Consider the following 22,700-nt stretch of genomic DNA (forward strand, 5'->3'; position numbering starts at 1 on the left):
TCTCCAAATGAACAGGCATGTTCTAAATGTTTAATTATCCTCGGCTTTTTCATTAATTGTCTTACTTATACACCCACTAGATGCAATAGTTAGGCAGAGATCTCATCGATTTCCTTTTTGGCTGAGGTTTCTAAACCAGACATTTTAAATGAGCAGTTCAAATTTTCAAGAATTAAACTTGACCAAAAGGAAACAAATCCATACCTCCCTTGAACCAAGCTGATTGGAATGATAGGAACGAGGAAATGTACCACAAATGCATAGTTTATCATTTGATATGAATGTTTTTAAAGAATTCTTATGCTTGAACAAATCATATTCACAGCTTCATCCTCAGGAATTGTAAAATGGAGAATTGGAAATAGCTCATGCAATGAGTTGTCAAAAATGCTCCGCTTCATTAGCTGCTTGATCCATACAGGTGAAGTATCTTTGTTAGTATTGAAAAAAAAAAAAAAAAACGAAAGACTACTATATTCTTCGTACAGAATATGACAACGAGTGACCTTTTGATAGAATAGTACAGGGGAGTTTCCTAATAAGAACAAACAGGATGGCGTCCAAGAAGATGAAAAGAACGGGCGAAAATGATCAAGCTTATTATGATCTCTTCATCGAAACATGAGGGGTGTTCCCGATCAGACTTCCTCTTGATAGTATACACATCTAGGACCGTGTTACCACTTGGAGATAGTGTAGTTTATTCCTCTCTAAATCTAAAAGGAGAGGACTATCCATAATACCATTTAGAAGCCACGTTCTTCTTGGTGTGAAGATATAGGTCTCAAAAGTCCACACTCCAGAGAGCTTTTTCACTTTCGCCACAACGGCGGTGCACTTCATAAATTCTTTCGGCAGACTTGCAAATACCACTACAGCTCCAGTCAAATGAGGCAGCACAAGCATGCCCTCCCTGCGCCTTCCACTCACAATCTGAAAAGTATTGATTTGCTTATGTTGAAGTTCGACAATCTTTTGTTTCTAGAGAAACACTTCAATTACAAAGATCAATTTGTGACAGATAATTACGAAGACAACGAAGCGAAATGGAAAACTTTGGCATACATGGGTGTCATGTTATTGGCCTCCCTCGACACATTACTAATGCTAAAAGTACTGAATACAAAATTCATGGGTGTCAAGTTCTCTAACCCTAGAGCAATCAAAGTACAATAACATAATGCACGGTCTGAAGAGAAGATAGGACATCATTCAAAATTAATTGGATTCTAACCATATGGGTAAGGTGAGGTTACCTGGAGGAGTTCCACAACAAAGTGTGCGGTCATCAATGTGCTCCACGTCCATCCCTATGAACCAAGACCCTAATGAAACATCCTCATTTACATATTTGTGTAGCATGTGCCTTGGAACAAATTTTGTGAATTAGAATTAGTGTCCACTACGATTATCAGAAGAAAAAGAATTACTATCCACAAACTAAAAACAACAAAGAACTTCTTACCTGTTTTTCGATATATATGTCGCCAACTCTTTGGTAATTGCATATAGTTGTCCTGTCGCATGCCTAAAATATCGGTTTCCCTCCTCCCCAAACTTCCAAAACTCTGGCTCATAGTACCTCACACCCCTGGTACAGTATTTGTTGTTCTAGGAATTAATCAAAGTCGAAGCATTTCAGTAATCAAAATTCAAATTGCAATGTAAGAATGTCTCATTTATTTTATATACATCATGTTATCATAAATAGAAACCTAAAGCACATCATGCAATTTTTCAGAATTAGGAAAGCGGCTCTGACTCGCCAGGGGTCTGATTCTGATTAGCCTGGTCCACCTTAGGCTGTTCCCAATTCAGATAGGGCTATATATCAATAATAATACAAATACTACAAAGCTGGGAGATTTGGGTGATTCTAGGGTTTCTTGGCATGGAATTGCCAGCCTCAATCTGGTCGGGATTGGTGCTTCCCGAATCGACAAGGTGATTATTGAAACATTGATATCATGAGAGATGTAGCATATGTTGTGTATGCTCAACTATCAGCCATTAACAAATGGAGGTTGTAATGTAACCACTCTTCCTCTCTAATGGACTTCACAGTGGTGGTTCCTCTCAACTATAAGTTTTCCATTGTTGACAATGGACTATTGAGGATATACGTAGCATACTGTCTGTATCCAACATGCATCATAGTATACAATCTCAGAGACATTTGTCAGAAAAGGCTAAGAAATTATTATAGCTGTGAGAAATAATCATACTTTTGAGAAAGAACTGGACCGGACTTCATGCAACCAATATAAACCCGAGGCTTTGACTTGTGCCTTGCCAAAGTTGTTCCAAGTGCTCCTGCATAACCCATATCAATAGCGTAAATGAAGACATTGGTAATCATCTCCCAGACCCAAAAGGCTTAGGTGCAGTTGCTTACCTAGATTGACATGAACATCATCATCAACTTTTATATAAAAATCTGCATCCCACAAGGAAACAGCAGTAGAAAAATATGTCATCGTCTTAGCTGACAATTCAAGGTACCCTTCAACATGCTCCTGCGCATTGCAAAGAGCAAAATGAGAAACACAAAAACATTTTGCAAACTGAAATGAATATTCAGTAAACTGTGTAATGTCCAGATGGCTGGGGGCCATGAAGATTTGCAACCACATTGCCAATAAATCAGGGTCAATATCAGAAGGACCAAATAATCATTACATATTATTCTATAACATTTTAACAGGGTACTATTTGGAAGTATCTGACATATCAGACCTTATAACCAATATAATGGGAAATTATTTTTAGAAAATAACATAATGGGTTTACGTGACCTGGTTTTTACAAATACCAAAATCGATGCAGTCATGCTGATATATAACAGAAAAAATAAAACTCCAAATAGAATATATATTTAACCAAAAAGGGCAATCTTTCCTTAACCAAAAAGGGTGATCTTTTCTTTTTTGGGTGCACCGCCACACACTGCTCCAGGCCCTAACTAGACCATTTTTATCTGCCGATATTTTAAATTTTTCTGAACATTGACTAAAATAGTAAGTTGGCTTTTAGCAAAACTAGAATGATGGCAAGTTTGTTAAGGCAAATTAATCCGAAAAAGGGCTTTACCAGCCTCAAGAAATCCCCGTGCTTTCTGTTCTCAGCCTCAATTGCTCTATCCAAAATCCCACCTGGGGTTGCACTGAATTTTGCACAGTTCCACTAATTAGTTTTAGAATCATGAATGGCACACCAAACAACAAAATCTAGTGGAAGAGAAAAAAAGAAAAAAAAAAGAAAAAGAAAAAAAAAGAACAAGAAATGAATGGATGATTTATGATACTGATCAATTATGGATATTATTCTATCAAGATACATATACCAAGTGTCTTATCAAATAATGGTGCATTTTTTCCAAAGCAAAAGCTGAACCTGAAAAAATTATAATAATGAATAATACAGATCACAAAAATGGTCAGCATCTATAAGAGAGCCATGATGATTGTTGTGTTTCAAAAAAGAAGAAAGAGTAAACAATAGTGAAAAGTTGCAAACAATAATCAACCACATAAAGTACCAGCTCCAAACTATGGAAACATAGATGTTTGATAGTCCCCTGATACAATATGAACATAGGGGGATACATATCAAACTTTTAAGGGCTCAATGCAACCTATATGCACTTTTGGTTGGCTTTTTCAAGTGCTATCCCCAAGTTGCTCCAAGATGACACCCAATAGATGTGAGATATTCGAACATAATTAGACTAAACGGTTATTTATATTTTTATCCAGTAAATGCTAGGCATTCTAAGTCAATACATGTCCCTCTTGGTGAATTAATTAGTACTAAAAGTTTTCAAAAAGAAGGCACTGGGAGTTTTAGTGACATTTGACAATAGTACTAAGGAGTTTCAAGTCAACTAGAAAGTCCCTTCCGCATGACTCGTGAGAAACACATGATAACTGCCTTCCCCAATTTGGTTGTGGGGCTTTGCTCTAATATCATTTGTAAACATGAAATCCCTTAGAAGATATGACTCATTCTCATTGTGGAAGACAATGATAAGTCTTAGGGCTCTTAACTAATGTAGAAAGTTCCATTGTTTGAAATAAATTATCGTGAAAATAATACATCCATTGATGCAGGGAAGAGAGGAAGAAAATAAATCATTATCATCGTAGCCTTTTTTCAATTATTTGGGGTCAGCTACATTAATCCTGATCAGCCATTCTGCTCTATTAAGGACCCATAAGTCTCCAAATCTTTTATCACTACTTTCAGCCATGTCCTTTTGGGCCTACCCTTGCCCTTTTTGAGCCTTCCACTTGAACCAACTTGCACCTCCGAATGGGTGTTGTACTGGGTCTACGCTGCACATGGCCAATCCACTTTAGTCTACTTTCACTCATCTTATTGCCTATTGGAGCCGCATCTAAATTCTCCCGAATGTATTTATTTCAAATTCTATCCCTTCTTGTCTTGCCACTCATCTAACTCAACATCCTCATCTTAGCTACACTCATCCTATGGGTATGTTGTTTCTTGACCGCCTAACATTCTACCCAATAAATCAAAGTTGGTCTCACAATTGTCCTATAGAACTTTCCCTTCAGCTTCATTGGTATGTGGCGATTACATAAAACTCCGGTTGCACATCTCCACTTCTCGTACCCAGCTCTAATTCTATGCGTGACATCTTCCTCAATCTCTCTATATTCCTGTATTATTGACCCAACATATCTAAAGTACGCTCTTTTTGTTATTTCTTGGCCGTCAATCTTAGCTACTTCCTCACCTCTACTCCTATTAATACTAAACTGGCGTTCTATATAATGTCTTAGTTTGGCTAATTTTAAAACCTTTAGATTCTAGAGCCTCCCTCCAAAGTTCTAACTTTGTGTTGTCACTGCTTCAAGTCTCATCAATAAAAAATATGTTGTCTGTAAATAACATACACTATAGTACCTCATCTTACATGTGCCTAATTAAATTGTCCATAATTAAGACAAAGAGGTATGGGCTCAACATTGACCCCTCATGTAGACCTATTGTCACTGAAAACTCACTTGTCACTCAACTAGTTGTTTATACATTAGTTAGCACTCCCTTGTACATATCCCTCATCAAGTCGATATAGATCCAACACCCATCAGAGTAAATCTCGAGGAACTCTATCATAAGCTTTCTCTAGATCAATAAAGAATATGTAGAGGTCTTTTCTGCATCCTAAACTTCTCAATCAGTTGCATAAGTAGAAAAATAGCCTCAATTATTGACCTCCCTAGCATAAAACTGAATTGGTTATCTGATATACTCGTTTCATACCTTAGTCGTTGCTTCATAGTGTGGCTCATAAGTTTAATCCATCGATAGTTTGCACAATTCTATATGTCTTCCTTGTTCTTGTAAATAGGTAATACAATACTTTTCCTCCATTTGTCTGGTATTTTTTTTGTTCTCAACACCTCGATAAATAACTTGGTCAGTTAGTCAATGCCGATCTCCCCTATGCACTTCGAAACCTCCATCGGGATGCCATCTGGTCCTAACGCTTCTTCTATCTTTATCTTTTGCAAAGCTTCTTTCACTTCCTATATCCTAATTCTATGAATGTATCTATGACCTCCGCCCTCATTTATGCCAATGGTTCCTTCTATTGTTGTGTTCCCATTGTATTCGTCATTTAATAATGTTTAAAACTAAATTCTCCACCTTTCTTTGACCTCTTCATCCTTCACCAATACCCTTTGATCGTCACTCTTAATGCATTAAATATGGTCAAGATCCCTATACATTTTCTCTCTCATTTTTGTTAATTTAAAGACATCTTTTCCACATTTTCTTGTTCCCAGTTTAATGTATAAAAACATACAAAATAAACTTTTATTCTCTTCACTCTCTTTTTACTGATCCAACAGTTATATATTTATAAAAGAAAACTCTAAAACCTAACTTCTTCCCTAAGAAACCCTAACTAAATCTAAACTCTTCATCTTTAAAAAAAGAAACTTCCAATGTTACTTCTCAATTCTCTATAACTAAAAAAAGACAAACACCCCTAAAGTAAACTAGAAACACAAAAAGAACTCCAAACTAACTTCAATCTCGTAGAAAAAATAATAAACTAAAAATAAAAAATAGAGACCTTGTTACATCATATTCTCGTAGGTTGAGAGGAGCTCGACCTCGAGCTTATTGAATACATCATATCTTTTTATAGTCTTTCCAATAGTTGTTGATGAAGTCCCACCATCGTCTGGGTACTTTATCTTCTTCTAGGAACCCATTCATCAAATACTTGATGTGAAACATATAGGGGAACTCTAGCATGTAAATTATCATCTTGATCTCTTTTTTGAGCTCCTCACATAAATCTGGAAGATTGACCTTGATATCAAGATCATGTGAATGTTCATCAAATTGTGGTTCTTGCATCACAATTTGCTCATTACATATAGGATCAACATTTGGAATCGACTGTGGAGGTAGATTTGTCTCTAAGGTGAAAGATGGCGCCAGATCCATATGATTGCAAGTATCCTCTTCTTTGTGAATGGTATTTTCCAAACATTGCAACCTCTGATTCATTATATGTCGATATGGATTGACTTAGGTTCTTTATGCTCTCTACAAATTGTTGTCTCACAAGTTCCACAATTTGTGGCAGTAGATCATCAATGGCAAGAATAGGTTATGGAGGCATTGTGATGGATGTATCTTGTAAAGCTCTAATACCATTTGATGCAGGGAGTATGGATAAAGAAAATTAAAAAAATTAGAAAAATAAAAAATAAAAATAAATTATGAGATATTATACCTTCTCACGGGGTCAGGAAGAGAGTCTAGGCTAGAAGGATATCGTCACAAACTCTTATTCTCTTCACTCCTTTTTTTCTAAGAAACCCCAACTAGATGTCAACCTTTCATCTTTAAATAAATAAACTTCCAATTCTACCCCTCAATTCTCTTCAACTAAAAAAAGACATAAACACCCGTAAAGAAAACTAGAAAAACAAAAGAACTCCAAACTTAAATTTCAATATCCCAAAAAATAAAATAAAATAAAAAATAAAAAACCTGTTTGCGTCATTCATCCACAAGTTTAATACAAATACCTAAGGATTACAGACATTTGCAATCGACAAGTTCACAAATTATATTCGCAAACATCGTATTAACCACTAATAACTACTCCAAGACTGTAAGTCTGTGCTAAATTCAACGTGCATGAAACACATTTATTGAAATCAAATTAATATGAATTATGAAAAAAATCACATTGATAATCAATTGATCTCTCTTCCAAGTGAAATTTGTGAGCCTTTTAATTTAATCAAGTCAGAAAACTAAACAAAAGGAAGAGCCTGATATAAATGTTTCAACATTGGATCATATTCATAATGGTATGGAAACACACCTGTGACCTATGACAAATCTAGCAATGATGCCTTTCTCTTCCTCCAACTTCTTTCTCTTTTCACCTGGGTTTTTGATATTAAGTCAATAACAGGGAATTCTCCACTCCTCTCAAAGAAATTCGAAGTATTTTCTTAGAAACAAAACATACAGATCAAAGTAACCTTGTGGCATCCATGTTGAGCGAATTGAGTCTCTGCGTTTTCTACTGTTAAAAGCTGTATTAATTCCTATAACCATGAAAGCTCGGCGTTTTGCAGTAGAATCAGAACCCATAGGTTTTCCAAGGCCATTAGAGCCTCTAAGTAGCCTCCCATGTGAAGCCTTTGCTGCTTCTAATTCCATCTCTATATTTAATATGGTTTTATCCAGTGCCCTGCAGAAAATAAATTATACCATTTTTACATAGTGAATCTTCTTGGTTAATAAATGTATATGAACTGGGAATTTATTCAAATGTCACAGTATAAAGCATGAAAATCGACTCGGGTAGCTGTAAACTACACAAAGCTAATAAATAATATGATAAAAAAGCAATTGAAATGCAAGCAAACAGAAGATAACATACTCAATAGAATGGTCTGGTGTCAAAACCTCCGCAAGGTATTTGTGCTTGCTCCTTGTGACCTTCTGATCCAGAAAAATGCATCAATTGAGATAGCATATTTAGCCAAAAAGTGAACGTGCACTTCACGAGAAAAAAAGAGCATAGTGTGATGATTCTTGAAAATGAATAGTAAGGAATGAATGATGACAACTGTGCAAGAGAAGGAATGGGGAATTGAAGGATATTAGTGAAACTAAATACGAAGATTTTAGTACAACGATTAATCTTTTTGGCTAATCAGTACAATGACAAATCTTTCATCCATTCTATAGGGTTTGTACAGAAAAGGAATCTTTCTTTTACCAAACTTACATATATTTTCCATAAGTATAAAATGAAAAGAAAAATATGAAGTAGTTTACCACAAAGCTACTTACAGATTTTGTAGGACAGTCTTCAGCAACAGACTTTAGTATTTCCTCATGGACAAAATTTGCCTCGATACCATCTATAGGATCAGGTACATCATCAATTCTGTGATCAATTAAAAGGAATACTTAAACAATTCCCATCTATGTGCTCATAGGGTGATTTTAAAAATACCTTGAACTATGTAAAAGACACATGTGGAGGGAGGTAATCTTAAACTCTTAAGCTTTAAATCAAGACTGAATATCACAAATTCAGAATTAGCTTCCATCACAAGAAGAAACCAACATTCCGATTTTGCATTAAATTTCAATGTTAATAAGAAATGAGGAAAATCCATAAACAACGGCCAACACATGACCAACATGTCACACTACTATAGTATTATCTGCTCTACCAATAGTCCAAAGTCTAATTTGGCAGTCATTGCTTATCACAAACGCCTATAGCTGACATTCTTTTCACAGAATATTGAAATATTTTTGTATTATCAATGAACTGCATTAGTCTGCCGCTATATTTGGTCATTCTTTGAGTCTTTAAATTCAGGGACCTTGCCAATTTTCTGATCTTTTTAAAAGTGAAACAACCGATAATTTGACAAGCCAATGATTTTTTCCGTGTTTCAGAATACGGTTAACCAACATGTTAACTAATCGATTATGATAAATGGGATCGGATTTTGCAGTTTTTTCTTCTGCAGTACCTCGACGTGACATGAGCACAAAAAAGGTTCAAGGATCAGTTTTATAAGGGCTAAAAACGAATCACTTAATTTGGCTTTTTGACCCCATATTGTGAGAGAAAAAAGCAAAGAAATTTGCCTTGGACCAACTTCAAAATTCATATGATTTCAGATAGGATGGACACCTTAATTTGATTGCATTCAATAACAGGATTACATTATGCATCCTCAACTTCTCCAAGGAAAACAGTCAAATTTCACCAAATCAATTGAATATCCTTTTGAAAATTGAATATCCCTTTGATAAAAGAAATAAAAGGTGAGAATACCGATGATGATTTAAGGCAATTATTAACACACATACCTACTGGTGAAGAGCAAGCCAAGACAGAAGCTTCCTAGACACAGGAAGAGAACCAATCTCCTCGATACATTCTTAACAGACTCTTCCCCTCCTCTGCTCTTCATTGACATTTCCTTCCCTCACTCTCTCTCACTAAATCCTCAACCTCTGTAATAACAATCCTTTACAATAATTCCAACTGCCCCAAAGAATATTGGCAACCACAAAATTTTGAGACATGCCAATTTAGAGAGAGAGTAAATCAACAGAACATTTAGAGAGAGAGAGCAAATCAACAGAAAATTTAAAGAGAGGCAGTCACACGAAAAACTTGAGACTCCCAAAAAAAGAGTGACTCAAGTAATTCACTCACAGGAAAAACTTGAGACCCCCAAAACACAGAGAGTGACTCAAGTTATAGAACATTAATTTAAAAGAGAACAAGTCGTTCACAGGAATAACGCAGAAAACGCCAAAGGCCTAGAACCCAGAAAAGTGTAAGAAGAAGACAAAATTCATTGAAATTAATTAAAAAAAGAGCGTGAGAGAACAACTATTCTGAGGAATAACTCGAGTGCCCCAAAACCCAGATTGGTATGAGAGAGAAAAAATTCATTGAACATCAATCACATTTACAAGAAACAGTGAGGACAGTAGTTCTCAGGAATAACTAGAGAGCCCCAAAATCGAGAGACAGTGCTTTGGAGAGAGAGAGAGAGAAAAAAGCACCAGCAGGATTTCTACAATGGCGGTGGCTCCAAGCGAAAGGAATCTCCAAATGCGTGCAAAGGAGATAAGCACCCAACTGCGTCAGAATAAAGAACCCATTTTGACATGGAACCGAACCGAACCGAACCAAACCAAACTTAGGACAAAAGCCTCGTCCCTCACATTATCTGGGGTACTCGATATGGGATCTTATCAGAGGTTGGGATGAGAGAGAAAGAGAAGATATATTGAGAGATAAATAGCTCTCTGACCAACACCTGTAACGTAATGGAAGAAGAAACCATGAGAGAGAGACTGACCGAGAAAGTGGGTATTGGAATTGATGAGTATGGAGGGGGCAGGAGAGGAGATAATGAGACCCTGGATTCTTGGGGTGCAGAGGATCCATGTGAAAAAGGGACTGAATGCGATGGAGTTGGAACAGTGGCAAAGCTACCACATGGGTTGTTGGCCTTGACAGACCGATTTAGAGAGAGAGAGAGAGAGAGGGGAATTAAAAGTCTTTCATGCGAGATAATTAACAAGTTTAGAGAGAGAGAGAGAGAGAGAGAGGGGACTTAAAAGTCTTTCATGAGGGTAAGAGAGAGAAAGTGGGTAAGAGAAAGAAGAGGGAGTGCAGAGGTCCAGAGAGAGAGAGAGACTCAAAAGTAGCAGCTTTAAAATCGGAGGACGTCAAATTTTGCTTGGTTTTAAATTTAAAAAAAAATGGAACAGTGAGGTCAAATATTGCTTCCAATAATTATCATTGGAATGGAAACTCCCACTAGACCATCGCCTTCACTACAATCTCCACTTAAGTTGGGTCCACATGCACAAAAATAATAGAGACTTTACCATATAATAATCCCATGGGTGAAGAGCTACCTAGAAGATCTTACTCGATCTGAAATTTAGGGTTTCACCCAAAAACAATACAATTATTTCTAGAAAAAAAATACGGATAATTACTAAAAACACCTCACATTGGGCTTTCTAAACACTTTACCCCACTTTAATTTTTTCTCATTAAAATTTCTCAAAATTTAACTTTTATAACTAATACCCCCGATCTCAAAAAAATTTAAAAAACGATAAGTTTGCCCTTTCTTTTTAACCTATCAATTTTACACTCCAGCACTTATGGAATGCATTCAAGAGAATAATTCACTGTTAAATAGGCAGTCCAGCACCTGTAAAATGCGCTCCGGCATCTTTAGAATTCACTTCGGCAATTGATGAACTCGCTTCGGCGAATTGTTGATTGTAAAATAGGCACTCTGGAACTTGTAAAACGCACTCCGACACCATTAGAATGCACTCCGGCATTTAGTGAACTTATTCCGGTGGGTAGTTCACTGTAAAATAACAACTCCGATACTTGTGAAGAGCGCTCCGGCATGTAAAGAACAATGAACCGGCAGTTTCCTCCCTGGAAATTTTGCAGTCCGGCGATTCATCGCATCACCTCGGTGATATGCTTCCTGGAAACACAAGCACTCCAGCGAATACACTGAAGTAGTCCGACCTAGTTGAATATGGCTACGTCAAATAGTCTGGAGTTTTGAAGCTTCAATCAGGCAATTACGTTCCTGGCAGGTCAGTCCGGTCATGTCTCTCAGCGGTCTGGCGATTTGTTTAATGTGGAGACCGGTGATTTGTAATATAACTCTGGTACTACCAAATACCCCCCAAGTACCAAAAGCTACATGGGCTGTCGGACCTCCATGTACCAATTGTCAGACCCCGTTAAACTGAAAAAAAGTGTTGAACTGCTCTTTGACATTACCGGATCACACTTTGGACTTGTTTTCGGACCGCATGGGCCTATTGCTGAACTGCTCTTTGGCAGCGTCGGACCACATGGGCCTATTGCTGAACTGTTCTTTGTCAGCGTCGAATTGCTTTGCGATATTATTGAACCGCTTGTTTATAGTGCTGGACCGCCTTTTTGTGTGTTATGGGAAAAGTTAAATATTCGGTGTTAGAAGAGAGAGAGGGCATTTTGGTTCTAAAACCTATTACTTTTTGACTGGGGGTATTACTTGATTGTCCAAAATTTAGGTTTAAAATGAGCATTCCATAATCCCATAGAAATCTCAATTCCAATGGAAATATCAATTCTAAGCTAACCAAACACAATTGTCCCAGCTTTTCCATAGAAGTGACTCCTAGAAATCTGAATCTAAAAAACCAAATGGGCCCTAAGCTATCAGAAAAACTTTAAAAATTAGCTGAGTGACATGAATATCGTTGCTTGTTCCGGGTTAGAAAAATGGAAAAAGGGCTTATTTTGAAAATGAATTTCGTGTTGCTAAGATATTATCACTATTTCGCCTCAAGCACTTAAATGGAGCTATACTAATGAAATGCTCAGGATTATTCAGAATTTCCAATCCTAAAGAGGGGCAATCAGGAAGATATTCTTGATGATGCCTACGAAATAAAATAAAACTTAAAAAGTAACCATTTTATTGTTCAATATGATGACTTGATGAACTTGTAAAGTAGCCTAATCATCAAAGTAATAGTTTCCCTTTCTACGAAAAAATGGATTTTAAATACAAAAGCACTTAGATCTACATCCAAAATTGAGCAATCTTTAATGCAAATCTTAGAACGTTGTTCAGGCACACAAATCTACATTTTATTTTCTTTTGAGGTGAGCCTGATGGTTAAAGAGGTCACATGAGCTAATGAGTATTACCCTAGGTAATGGATAGAAAAAATGCTCACTCAATAACCTAATATGAATATCTTTTGAAGAAACAGTATAGTCACTCACGGGATACCAAAACTTGATGGCCCTGTGACACCAAATTTGGTGCTCCGTCACCTCAGATAACCAATTTCAGATGCGAGGGTTCTGTATGATATCAAACGCCCCAAAACCAATCTCGTCCAAGTTTGACTTAGTTTCAATTCCTGGAGCTTCAAAAATTAAAATTTATTGTTTCTCAAACTCTATAATTTAAATTTTGGAGCTCCTAAAAATTCCAAATTTCTTAGATTCTTCCATATGGGTTAAATTAGATTTGAGGCTCCAAATCCATTTTTACTATTTTTAAGGAAAATATTTTTGATTTGTTAAAGAACCATTTGGAACACTAGTGGGGGGATGAATACCAAATTTGGTGATCCAGGATCAACATGGATAGGGGATATGAACATGTCCCAGTGGCATGCTCTTAGAAACCCTCCAACTCTAACGAGCTAGGTGGCCTTCAAGACTTTATCCCCGGTTTTGGTGGTTTTTAAAAATATTCAAGCGCACAACAAATAAACAAGTTAAATTCTACTAAAAGAAAACATTTCAAGCAAATGTTCTTATATCAATAAATAAAAGCTGTTAGAGAGCTTTTGATCTAGAGTTTGATAATTTTTTTGTTTAGAGTCCCAGTTTCACCAAAGAACTAAGAAGCTTGAATTGTAAGCTTCAAGCAAATCTTCAGTTCTTTGAATATTTCTATGAATATATTTTGCATCATCAGAATTTCCTTTTAGCTCTCCATTAATAAAATCATTGCGTAGAAAGTAGAAATAAATAACCAACTATCAAATTTCAAAACATAACCAAGATAAATAAATCAAATTTCGAAGTTTCATGAAAGCATAAAAAAGGAAACATGCCAATAAATTTGAAGTTAAGACATAAGTGCTCTGATTCCCTTAAAAAAAATCTAGTGCTCTGCTTGCTAAGCTAAGGAAAACATTTTGAAGATTTATGGTGGATGCTGCCTTTGCCACAACAGAACAGAAAACCACTTAAACGATATCTAACCAATGAAAATCAACAAATGAAGCAATAAATAATTAAGGATGATCCATGTAAAAGATATGCAAAAGAATAATACTTATAGTCCATTAAACTATTAATATTGGTGCGTGTTATAAGGAAAATGCTTTGATAATGACTTGTCACCCGTTATTCAATCATGCCAAGTAACCTATTTATAAATTGAATTGAGCTTCTAATGGTAATTCAATTTGTAATGACATCATTACTTGTAAGAAAATAAATGATTCCACATTAGACAAAAATAAAATAACAACGCTAACTACTTTCCCAATCTGATCAAACAGCTCGTTTGATCAGCGATTCTTGAAAACCCAAATATTCAGCTCAATCTCGTCTCACCGGGTAGTTTTGATGAGTGATTCTTGAAAACCCAAATATTTAGGTCAATCTAGACGACAAAGGAAAAGAAAAACCAGCTCGTTTTCTTCACAGAGATTTGAGGATCTTGAGAATTCTCAAAACCAAGAAAAACCAGCTTGTTTGTTTCTTACGGAGATTTGAGGAGCTTTGAGAGGGGTAGAGACAGGAGATGAGGGAAAAGCAGGAAGGAGAGGGAAGAGCGTGAGGCTTAGAGAGAGAGAGAGAGAGAGCCGCGAGAGGGTAAAGTTTGAAGAGAAACGCGATCCAAGCCAAAAAGATTTGAGTCTGACTTGAATATTTTTGACTCGTAGTTTTGAGGGTAAAGTGATATCTTTTTGGATGGATTATATATTTTTACGAAGTTATCCAAACGGTATCTTCTATCTCAATATTTTTTTCTTATCATTTGAAAATATTACAATTTTGGGTACATCCAAATTGACACTAAGATATAAATCTTGATATGTATGTTGTCGAACTGGTACAAAAATAACAAATTCCTAAGCTCGCATGTAAAAGTTAGGGCTAAGAGTTCAAGCATTTAGAAGAGTTTCGTAGCCAAATCTATTAAAGAAAACCTATACGTTTTCTCGTTATAGGCCTTATAGTGCTGCTTCTGAAGAGGGGTAGTAATAGTAATTTTGATTTATGTGCAAAAAGTTATGACTTCTGGAATGGAAGTAGCAGTACCCAAATAGGCTGCATCCCTGCTCACACAAGTGTTAGCGAAAATTGGTGGAGCGCGAGACTAACCCGAGATCAAAGAAATGATGTCGTGAGGCTGGTGATCGCAGAGCCCGGATATTTATTGTCCTTTTGATAGAGAGTGAATAAATTTTATTTGTTTTTGCTCACAGAAACTCTGTGTTTTTTTTTTTTTCTTGCTGATGCATTCTTTCTCTCTCTAGCTTCCTTTTTTATAGGGAGAAGAAAATGGATTTAACGGTTATATTTCCAACGAGTCTCTGAGAATGGTCTTCCTTGATCTTAGGGATATCCATCCAAGGTTCATATGAATGTTGCTTTATGTGAACATTGGATAATCATAGCACTCTTCCCACAATCGTAGGTTTCTCATACCACAATTGTAGGTAAAGTCACATGAGGCCTTATGACCATACGTGCCAACATCTCCCACTTGGCCATGACTGTCGAACGTAATAATCAGTCACATGCATACTCTCACTTTTGAGTATGACCTTTTAAGAAAATTTCTTGTCATGAGATTTTTCTTACGCTTTTGCCGATATGCCTCTCATAACAAATGTCCATCATGAAGATTTTCACGCTTATGCGGATTTTGTCACTCATGAAAAAAATGACTGACTTAGACATTTTTAAGTCTTATTAAACTAGTGTGTTTAAACAATAGTTTAACACTTGGACCCTTTATTAATGGATCAGCAATCATATCTGATGAGGGTAAGTAACTAACGGCTACTTCACATTTCTCAACTACATCCTGAATGTAGTGATATTGGACATCTATACTTCTTCCTTTAGAGCTATTTGCTTCACTTTGAATTAATTTAATTGCAGCTTGATTATCACAAAATATTTGGATCGGTCCGTCGATTATTTGCAGCTTCAAGTTAGCTATGAAGCGCTTTATCCAGATGGCGAAAGTACAGGCAGTGCTACGTGTAATGTATTCTGCTTCCTGTGTGTACTCTACACACCCTTGTTTCTTACTAGATCAAGAAACGGCAGCCCCTCCAAAGAGGAAAATATGTCTTCAGGTAGACTTACTATCGTCCTTATCCCCAGCAAAATATGCATATGAATATCATTTAACTTCAAGCTTATCTGTTTGAAAGCACAATTTTATGTGCTTTGTTCCCTTAATGTACTTTCGAATATTTTTTATTACTTTCCGATGAGCTATGCGTGGGTTACTTTGATATCTACTAACAAGTCCTACAGCATAACTCAAATGTGGTCTTGTACATCGTACTGCATATATCAAGCTATCAATAGCTTGTGCATATGGAAGATCAGGTTGTTCTTGTCTTCCTGCTGGACAATCCTTCCTATCCCTTTTCAACAGGAGTAGACAATGACTTACAATTTTCCATTTGAAATCTTTTAAGAACAGAGTCAAGACATCTCTCTTGGCTCATGCACAACATTTTTTATTTTCTTTCTCTAGCTATTTTTATGCCTAGGACATAAGATGCTTCTCTCATATCTTTCATCTCAAATCGAGAAGAAAGCCATGACTTAGTTTTATCAATAATTTCTAAGTCATTTCCAGCTATCAGGATATCATCTACATATAATGAAAATATTGTGAATTTACTCCCACTCTTCAAGACATACACACAATGGTCCAATTTATTTACTTCATATCCTATTTGAAGGATGACATCATGAAATGTTAAGTACCATTGTCTTGAAGATTGTTTTAGACCATATAAAGACTTATTTAATTTATATATTTTATTTCCTTGACCTTTAATTATGAAGCCTTCAGGTTGCTTCATGTAGATGGTTTCCTTTAGTTCATCATACAAGAATGCAGTCTTTACATCCATTTGGTAAAGTTTTAGGCCATAATATGGAAGGATTGCCAATATTATTCTAATTGATATAAACGTTGCCACTGGGGAATAAATGTCGACATAGTCGACTCCCTTTTTATGGTTAAAATTCTTTTTTTAAATTTATCAATTGATTCATCAGATTTTAATTTCTTTTTAAGTACCCATTTAAACCCTATAGATTTCTGATCTGATGGTAAATCACATAAATCTCAAACTCTATTTTTCTCAATAGAATATAATTCTTCTTTCATGGCATTTAACGATTCTTCATATTCTTGTGACTTCATAGCATCATTGAAGTCAAAAAGGTCATGAATTTCATCTAGGTCAATAAGGTTATCTGTCTCCTCACTCATATAAACATAGAAATCATCAAGGTATGATGGATGAGCTCTAGACCTCTTTTGACCACTTAACATTGGGTGTGTGTGTAGTTCAACATCATTATGTTGATCAGGGCTATCCATATCCACTATAGGTAGTGGTTTTAAGTCATTTAGGATATTAAGTGGATTATTATTATCCACTACAAGTATGTGTTTTCTTCAATAAAATGTTCTAAGAACTCAGCATCTATGCTTTCAATGAGTTCTTTATCTTTATGATAAAATCGATATCCCTGATCCTTCGGGGTATCCTATAAAATTACACACTAGAGTTTTGTTTTCTAATTTATTTATGTGCTAATATGGAATTAGGGCATATGCAATCGACCCCCAGTTCTTTAAGTTAGATAGATCAGGTTTTCTACCTGTCCACAATTCATAAGGGGTAGAATTTATTGCCTTAGTTGGAACCCTATTAAGAATATACATGGATTTGTTTATTGCTTCTCCTCAAAAGGTCTTAGGTAAATTAGCATGAGTCATCATGGATCTAGTCATGTCTAAAAGGGTTCTATTACGCATTTCATCTATTCCATTTTGTTATGGTGTATAAGGCATAGTAGGATGTCTTTTAATACCATATTCTTGACAAGAAGCGTTGAAAGCTTCGAACATATATTCACCTCCCCTATCGGTTCTAAGAACTTCGATATTCCTATTCAATTGGTTTTCTACTTCCTTTTTATATATTTTAAATTTTTCTAAAGCTTCTAATTTATGGTAAATTAGATAAACGTGCCCAAATCTAAATAAAAGTGATGAAGTATAACATCCCTATATGAGTTTAGCATTGAGGGGTCCACAAATGTCTTAGTGGACCATATTCAATAACTCATTAGCTCTCTCTCCTTTATTGAATGATTTTTTAGTCATTTTACTTAACAAGCAGTGCTGACAGGTTGGAAATTCCACATTATTTAGATTTAGAATAAGACTTACTTTTATTAGCCTATTTATTTTGTTTTTGCCTATGTGGCCAAGCCTAAGATGCCAAGTATATGCATCAACAACCATTACACTATCAATATAACCAGAATAAGATGAAATTTTATTGTCAGCTTTCTCATTTACATGAAGTATGAACAAGTTGTGGTCATCAACTAAGTGTCCCCAAGCATAAATTTGTCCACGCTTTTTGATTGATACTTTTAATAATCGGAAACGGACTTCAAAACCATTTCTAATAAGCAAAGGGACAGATACATTATTTTGTCTCATGCAAGAGACAAAATATACATCAGTCAATACGAGGTCGATTGTGCCTAACATAAAACCTACAAGTTCCTACAACTAACACATCAAAATAGGTGTTGTTTCCCATGTAGATGTGCGTTTTCCCAGCTCTTATTTCTCTAAAGTCCTCGAAGAGATATTTTGAGGTTGCAATATGTCGATTAGCGCCTGAGTCTACTCACCATCCTTTGATGCCGTGGTCTGCCATCAGGCACTCAAAAACTATACAAATCACTTCATGCATCTTGCTTCCACTTCTGCTATTCTTTGGATTTTGCGGATTTCTATTCTTTGTGCAGCGGTTCTTGAAGTGACCTGTCTGACCACATAAGAAGTATTTTGGCGGTCCTTGTTTAGTTTCTTGGTTGTAAGGCTTAGTTCCACTGTTTTTTAACCTATTGTTCATCTTATTAAACTTCCCTTGAAATCTCTGGTTATTTGGCTTAGGTTGGCTAAAATTGGGAGGTCCTTGAGCAAGCATGAGTTTACTCTTTTTATCTTTGTTCATGTGCTCTTGCTCTAAGGCTAGTTGCATAAGTAGGTCCTTTAATGTAAGAGATTTTGCATTTAACATAAGTGCAATTGTCATCATCCTCCATGAAGGTGGAAGACTGTTTAAAATAGTGGAAACTTGCATGCGCTTAGGGACTTCATTCCCAGCATTGGCTAAGTCCTTAGCCATAACGAGCATCTTGTTAACATATTCTACTACATCATTACCCTCCTTCATCTTAAAAGAATTATATTGCTCTAATAGCAATTGGAGGTGTGTTTTAGAGGTTGAATCATATTTACTTTTTATTGCCTCTAGCATTTTTTTAGATATTTCATGATACTCGAAAACGTTAATGAAGTCATCTTGCATAAAAGTTAACATTGATGTTTTTGCTATGAGGTCATTATCTAAAAAAATTTATAACATTTTCTTTTCTTTTTCAGTTGGTTTATCACCAACTACTGGTGGATCATCTTTTAGTACATACATGATTCTATCTTGGATGAGGAGATATTTCATCTTTCTCTTCCACATCCCAAAATTATTTCCATTCAATTTTCAACTTTAGAAAGATCAATCGTAACTATTCTACTAGCCATTTGCTAAGTTTTATGTGAGCAAACAAATACTCTCTAAGCTCTAAAGAAGCTAAACAAGGCACCAATATATATATATATATATATATATATATATATATATATATATATGCGGTCAATGCTTGGACATAAAAAGCTGCAATTATTTCATAAACAATGTCAGTTATTAATTGATGCCTTAAAAAAAAAACAATTTCTCTATCTATAAGTACCACAATTATCAAGTGGCAAATGACTTTCGAATAATAGCTGTAATGTTGTTATAATTTTGGAATAAGTAATTATAGATATGCTTCCTAAGAAACAAAATACTAGGACCTTGTAGCCTTTAAATTATACATGCTTATCAATCTTTTAAATAATACGTGACATTTAAAGAAATAGGATATACAAGCGTTGGATGGATGAGTTGGTTTAAAGCGCCAGATTAAGGTTCCACATAAGTATACGTGCTTATCAAAATATATTATATTAAGTGACAATAAGTGATATTTACTGGAATTCACTGCAATAATGACAATAGAGGTTTGAAGAGTTTCCCTTTTTAGAAAGAGAAAACCGGGACGACGAAATTTTAAAATTGCACAGAAAAGAAGAGACTCGTACTGGTTTTCCACTTGAAAAGAAGAAATGGTAAGAATAAACTACTTGAAGCAATGAAGCACAATAATTCATAGGAGAAGAAAATATCTTTCATATATCATGACAAACACAATGTGAATATAGAGAGATGATAAATCACACAAGCTCCAAAAAAAAAAAAAAAAAAAACGAAGATGAAACATGGTCCCTCTGATACTTGTGTTAGCGAAAAATTGGTGGAGCGTGAGACCAACCGAGATCATAGAAGAGATGCCGTGAGGCTGGTGATCGCAGAATCCGGATTTTTCTTGCCTTTTTGAGAGAGAGTGAATAAATTCTTTTTTTTTTTTGGCTCACAAAAATTCTATGTTTTTTTTTTTCTTGCTGTTGCATTCTTCCTTTCTTTAGCTTCCCTTTTTATAAGGAGAAAAAAAGGGCTTTAACGGTTATATTTCCAATGGGTCTCTAAGAAGGATCTTCCTTGATCTTAGGGATATCTATCCAGCGTTTTTCAACAGGTCTTTGAGAAGGGTCTTCCTTGATCTTAGAGATATCCATCCAACATTCATATGAATATTAGTTTATGTGAATGTTGGATAACCATAGCATTCCTCCCCACCATGGGAAGCTTCTCATCCCATAATTGTAGATAAGTCACACGAAGCCTTATAGCTACACATGCCAACAACAAGCCAGCAGCACCCTTGGTTGATTCTCCTTGAACTTCCAAGTAGATCCTTGAGAATTGTTATCAATGCTCTCCTTGCTCTCAGCATAAGAACCCTGTGATTTTCGTGCTCACTTTGCCGTCTCCTTGGATTTGTTTTCAAGAGTCTCCAGTAGGTATCCAAAAAGTTGGATCATTTCATGAATCATATACTTATCTAGCTAGAAATAAAATAGATGAGATTACAAGCCAAGAAATAAAATATAAAACATAGACACCAGAAGAACACAAAGATTTCCCCAAAAGTGTTGCATTCATGGGCCAAAAGGGCTTGAAAGGCATGCCAAGCAGAAATCTACTATATTCCTAAAAATTACTTCATAAATCGCTACATGACATGGCAAGTAGAAATTCACTTTATCAGTAAAAGTTACATCATAAAATAAATTTTAGTACTTACAATTACGATCTCTATTCCACAACTAAACTACTGTTCAAGACCAAGTCTTTCTCTTATTAAAAGGAGAAGCCACCCAAAATCTCCTTGAACACCCAAAATTTCCATTGAATTTTTTCTTACTGTAAGGGGAAGCCACCCAAAATCTCCATTTAGAGCAGCTTGAAACCAGCCTCTCAATCTACAGGTGGCAAGCCACCCAAAATCTCCATGAGAACCGCTTCTCTACAACAAGCCAAATCTCCATGAGAAACCAAATCTCAGAACCACTTCTCTACAAGAAAGAAAGAAACCAAATCTCAGAACCACTTCTATACAAGAAACCAGTCTCACCAAATCTCAATGAGAACTGCTTCTCTACAAGAAACTAGCCCTCTCAGTCTACAGGAGGAAAGCCACTCAAAATCCCCATGAGAACCGCTTCTCTACAAAAAACCAACCTTTCAGCCTACAGAAGACACCATCATCCCGTCTCTCCATAGGAAGGTAGCGGAGGCCTTGCCTCTTTCCCACTAGTGGAAGCTACATTTCCCATATGGTGACCCATAAAAGGCACACATATTCATTTTATATATATAAGATTATGCATCTCTACCAAATATAAATTTCCCGAAGATGTTACATATGTCTCAAAAATCAAGAGCTATAACCAAAAGTTAATATTTTTGGATTTCTATTTTCTTAAAGAAATAACAATTTAAATATCGATTACAATCCCTCATAATATGTGGTTTTCTTATTTTAGATGATTTTGGATATCACCATATCGACCACCTCAACAAAGGATCACCCACACGATTTTCACTAATTCACCACAGATGGGATCTTCTTTTTGTTCTTCTTGAAAGATTTGATCACCATCAAATAAAGGATCACCAACTTCTTTGGACCATCCATGAGCTCACCTTTTTCAGCGTGGATCAGATGATCCACACGATCCTCATTGAATACAAGACCACACATTGAATTAAAGAAGGGCCACTCAAACTAAAAAGATGAAAACATACTTCAATCCTCAAAATATAGTGACAATGTTTCTTACTTGGTTATGAAGTGGTTTAACGCCCCTTGAACTTGACTCATCTCTATGATTTGCCCATTATCATGAACGATTGAGCCTTATTCAGAGCAGGTTGGGTATAAATTTACTCGTTCTTTCAACTTCTTTCAATTTTGACATGTTTAAGTTACCTTGAAGTTAGTTGCTAAAATCTCCTCCGATCATTTAAGTTATCTTTGGGAATGAACTTGGCTTTGATACCAACTAATGTAGAGAAAAAAAGAAGCTCTAAATGATACAAAATGGATTCACAGAAAGAAATAAAAAACTTGAAATTTTGATTCAAAATAATGATGGAATGGATGCTTACAGACCATGCTTCATAGCTCTCTGATTTAGTGAAACTAGGACTCTAGACAAAATAAGTATCAAACTCTAAATCAAAACATTTCTAAAAACTTTTATTGATAAACTAAGCCTTAGACTCCAAGA

At 35.6% G+C, this 22,700-nt stretch overlaps 1 protein-coding gene across 11 annotated transcripts; it reads right to left on the minus strand.

Annotated features, from left to right (window-relative positions):
- Positions 1 to 378: 378 nt before the first annotated feature.
- LOC18424213 (putative beta-1,3-galactosyltransferase 2) lies at positions 379 to 10,552 on the minus strand. Of its 11 annotated transcripts, none has more exons than XM_088845708.1 (12): positions 10,114 to 10,552; positions 9,406 to 9,552; positions 8,365 to 8,461; positions 7,949 to 8,007; positions 7,545 to 7,756; positions 7,382 to 7,445; positions 3,091 to 3,163; positions 2,396 to 2,516; positions 2,226 to 2,313; positions 1,466 to 1,591; positions 1,257 to 1,366; positions 379 to 933 (listed from the first exon to the last, which is right to left on the minus strand). In XM_088845708.1, exons 2-12 carry the CDS (start codon positions 9,513 to 9,515, stop codon positions 785 to 787), a joined length of 1,209 nt encoding a protein of 402 aa, XP_088701834.1. In that variant the 5' UTR covers positions 9,516 to 9,552; positions 10,114 to 10,552; the 3' UTR covers positions 379 to 784. The 11 variants fall into 11 exon arrangements, with proteins under 11 accessions (XP_088701834.1, XP_088701835.1, XP_020517300.1 ...); XM_088845709.1 differs by having other exon boundaries at positions 1,257 to 1,325; positions 7,949 to 8,010; XM_020661641.2 differs by having other exon boundaries at positions 7,949 to 8,010.
- Between the last annotated feature and the right edge of the window lie 12,148 nt (positions 10,553 to 22,700).

The sequence above is a fragment of the Amborella trichopoda genome, chromosome 9, assembly GCF_054954075.1.
Source record: "Amborella trichopoda isolate Santa Cruz 75 chromosome 9, AtrichopodaSantaCruz75HAP2 v2.0, whole genome shotgun sequence".
In the NCBI taxonomy this organism is placed as follows: Eukaryota; Viridiplantae; Streptophyta; class Magnoliopsida; order Amborellales; family Amborellaceae; genus Amborella; species Amborella trichopoda.